This window comes from Peromyscus eremicus, chromosome 1 (assembly GCF_949786415.1).
Source record: "Peromyscus eremicus chromosome 1, PerEre_H2_v1, whole genome shotgun sequence".
Classification (NCBI taxonomy): domain Eukaryota; kingdom Metazoa; phylum Chordata; class Mammalia; order Rodentia; family Cricetidae; genus Peromyscus; species Peromyscus eremicus.
Genome location: NC_081416.1, coordinates 190,547,069 through 190,550,839, shown reverse-complemented (window position 1 = coordinate 190,550,839; position 3,771 = coordinate 190,547,069). Strand labels below are relative to the sequence as shown.

The 3,771-nt window shown below is 42.8% G+C and overlaps 1 protein-coding gene across 1 annotated transcript; it reads right to left on the bottom strand.

The window, feature by feature from the left end:
- Positions 1-259: 259 nt before the first annotated feature.
- LOC131903847 (PRAME family member 8-like) lies at positions 260-3,475 on the bottom strand. Its single transcript, XM_059254647.1, has 3 exons — positions 3,189-3,475; positions 2,188-2,775; positions 260-827 (listed from the first exon to the last, which is right to left on the bottom strand). The coding sequence occupies exons 1-3, from the start codon at positions 3,473-3,475 to the stop codon at positions 260-262; spliced, it is 1,443 nt and encodes a 480-aa protein (XP_059110630.1).
- Positions 3,476-3,771: the final 296 nt, after the last annotated feature.

The window sequence follows — 3,771 nt, the reverse complement described above, 5'->3', positions numbered from 1 at the left end:
CAGGGTGAAGCCACTGGTGACCACACCCTGACAGAAGCACCCTTGGAGGTGCAGATCCATCTTTCTGATTCTACAAGACACCTGTCCCCCTGGCCCTATTGTTCTTCATAAAATCATTCCCTAGAGCTTGAATTCAATGAACATCATTTTGTTGCTGATGCACCAAACAGTGTCTGAAATGACATATTCTTGGACAACTTACTGAAAATCCTATAACCAAACTTTTATTCCTCAGTATCCAGGCTCAACCTACTCCTGTTTATGACAAACAAGGACAAAGTCTGGCCTTATTGTCAAAGACACAGTGCTGGAAACATTTGAGACAATTGTGTGAAGAAAAGGAGATTGTTTTGGGTTCTCTCTTGGCTCTGACTGTATCCAGGAAATCAGGACACACTTTGGCAAATTTGCTGACTAGGAAATGACCCAGGTCATCATAACACTCTAGTGGGGCAGGGTACAACTTCTCAGTTAACTTGCTTAGATTGCCCAAGCTTTGCAGACGATCCTTCAGGACAGATGTGGATATATCATTGTCAGTGAAATTGACCCTGGTTAGATGGAGGCACTGGCTCAGAGCCGGCAGGAGGGCACAGAGCTGAGAGTCTCTGATACTGCAATTCTCTAACTCCAGCGTATGAAGAGTGTCTGTTACATTCTCGAGGAGAAATTGGAGAGGTGTGGGACATAAGTTCAATAATGTTACACCACAGAAGTTCAGGTGCTTCAACTGAAAAAGCCACTTACACTGAGACAGGTGTTGCAAGTCTGACTGGGAGAACTCATAGAGATCAATGGACAGAGACTGCAAGCGGCTCCTCAGGCATCTAAGGAAAGAACAAGAGATCAGTTCTGTCTCATGGTCTTGGAGAGTGTTTTAGTTTTGATACTACAACAGAGACAATGTCTTACTTTAGAGTACTATTACTATGATAAAACCCAATATCCCAAAACACCTGGGAGAGGAAAGGATTTATTGGCCTATGATTAGAAATCCACAATCCATCACTGAAGGAATACAGGACAGGAATTCAAGTGGGTCTGCAACCTGGAAGCAGGAGTTATTCAGAGAGGCCGCGTAGCGATGTTGGTTATTGGCTTGTTTTCCATGTCTTGCTCAGCCTATATTTTGTAGAACCAAAGAAAACCAGCCCAGGAATGGCCTGACTTGCAATCAGCTGGGTCCTCTGACATAAGTCACTGAAAACAAAATTCTCTACAGGTTTTGCCTACAGGCCAATATTTTGAAGGCATTTTCTGATTTTGAGTATCCACTTCTACAGTGACTCTAGCCTGTGTCAATTTGATATCAACTTAGCCAGCACAGAGTACCACAAAAGCAAAGTCAGTCTGTCTTCATATGGGAGCTGAATACTCAATGTACAGCCTGTTGATGTCTCCTCACTATAGTGAAACCATTGCTTTCTCATGTCTATTACCATCACTTTTGATAGGCTCACAACTGAGTGATGCATCTTCTCATTCCCAATATGTCAGAGAACAAGAGATGGCCATTACAGCCTAGAAGTATTTGCTAAAAGAAGTCTAGTCCAAATAGTTCTAACAACATTTTGGCCTGTGTCCTGCAGAAATCACTACAGCCCCACCTTCCCAACATAGCCTATGTTCCCCTTCTCTGCATCAATCCCTGAAATCGACCCTCAGCCCATTGCCAGCAACTTTGCATCTACTAAGCCTGAAATGAGCTCACATCATCTGTCAATCTGTGGGGAGATAAAAGCTGACAGAAGTTCCACATGAGATAAGATAGTTCCTGTCCACACAGATATAAGGACAGAGATCCCAAGGGAAACCTATGCATGAATGGCTCCTCACCACCTTGTGGGCTTCTGCTCTGTCATGTTCCCTCCCATCAGGGTTAACAGGACTCCAAGGAAAGATACATAATACACAGAGAGACTCTTTGTGAGCCACACAGTGTGCCTACTCCTAAGAAAGCTCTCTTCACATCACTAACAACATCTCAGAAATTTATTGATGAGTGGTCAGTAAAGCAATTGTGCTTCTGACCCAGTAAAGATGGAATCCAGACCATTCTCAGATATTGTAATGAGCTGATAATTGTGAAAGTCACAGTGGCTGATTGATCTCAGGTGCTCAGTAATATATAATGTAACAGAGTAAGGCTTGCTGTGGTAGCCAAAACAGCTCTCTAAACTTCCTTACCTGAACAACTGTTTTATATGCTCACTGGAAAAGTAGAAACCATTGATGTAGAGATGCTGGAGGTAGTTCAGTTTCGAAATTTGAGAAATGAACCTAGCAGAATACTTCTTCTCTTTGTCTTCTGAGGTATTTACATCTTTGGTGTCAATATAAATGCATGATAGATGGAGTTTGTGCAAATTTCTCATCTGGCCAAAGCAACATGCAAAACAACTCAGTGCAACTGGAGTCCAGACCGTGGATAGTTCCAGTTCCTCAATGTAGTATGGCTGGAAAGTGTCCAAAACCATCTTGATAATATGCACGGGAGTTGCACAGATTGTCATTTTCATACAGCAGAGATGTATTGAAACTTTTCGCTGCTGGGCCCATTGCAACAAGAATGCTTGCTGTTCATCCAGGTGATCTCTTAGTTCAAAATCAGTGACCACTTTCAAAAACTGTCTTAGGTCATATCTAGGAAGGCCATTCTCTGTTTGTTCTTTACTCAATGTACCTTTTGAGCAGTCTACACCTTCTATTCCAGGACATACATCCCAGAAGACATTGTGCACATTCCTCAGGTCCAGCACTTGAAGCTTCGACCTTCTGTGGGGAAAAAGGTGAAGTGTCACAATGAAAGAAGAGAACCAACATAGAGTCAGCTTTCATTTCACTTCTTTAATGTTAGCAACAACACCTGTCAGGCAAGGGCTCTTTGCATGAGCTACATCTGGATACTTTTCATGCTTCCCTCCATCTAGTTTCTATTGACTTATTTTCTTATTACATGGTGGTAGGACAGAGAAGACTAATCCTACTGTGGCTACATCTATACTGAGGTGCCCTGAATTTCTTAAAGTTGATTATATTATTATTCAAATTATAAATAGAGGCTTCTACTGATTTCGAAGCTGAGACTATCAGATGCCTCCAATTCATCACAGACCCCATTCTACTTGACTCCCCACGATCCTTACCAGTAACCCAGTGACTCCCATTCTGTTCTCCTTTGGCCTTACCTGTGGTCAACTTTCTGCATCAAGAGTATGTCTACACCATCCAGTACTGCTTGCAATATCACCACATCTGGAACCTTCATCATTGCCCCCACAGGCAAGGAAGCAAAGGGCCATTCTGCCACCATTGCTGTCAGTATCTTCATATGTCTGCTCTTGAAGGCCTCCTTGAACAGGGACGGGAAGAGCTCCGTGGGGAGCTTCTGCAGAGTTGAGATGGCCAAGGCTTCATTCCTCAGCAGACTCTTCATTGATAGTTCCAGGAGTGTGGATAGGGCCTCAAAGCTCATTCTGGTGGATTTTCAGACAGAAGAACCTGGTAAAACATTCAGGAGCAATATTTTCATGCTATGTCTCAGGATTTTGTAAGTCTTGCCCATCACAGAAACCATCCCAGGCCAGAATCCCTGATCTAACAATAGTCAAGAATTCAGTATGTCTTCTAATATCTGGTCATCTCAAATGCTCATCCTTGTCAGCATGTAGAGTTTCTCATTAGAACCAACATAGGTGCAAATTAACCATTGTTCTACTAGGTTCCAAGCTCTGCTTCTCTGAATCTCATTCCCCTTTTGAAAGGTCATTC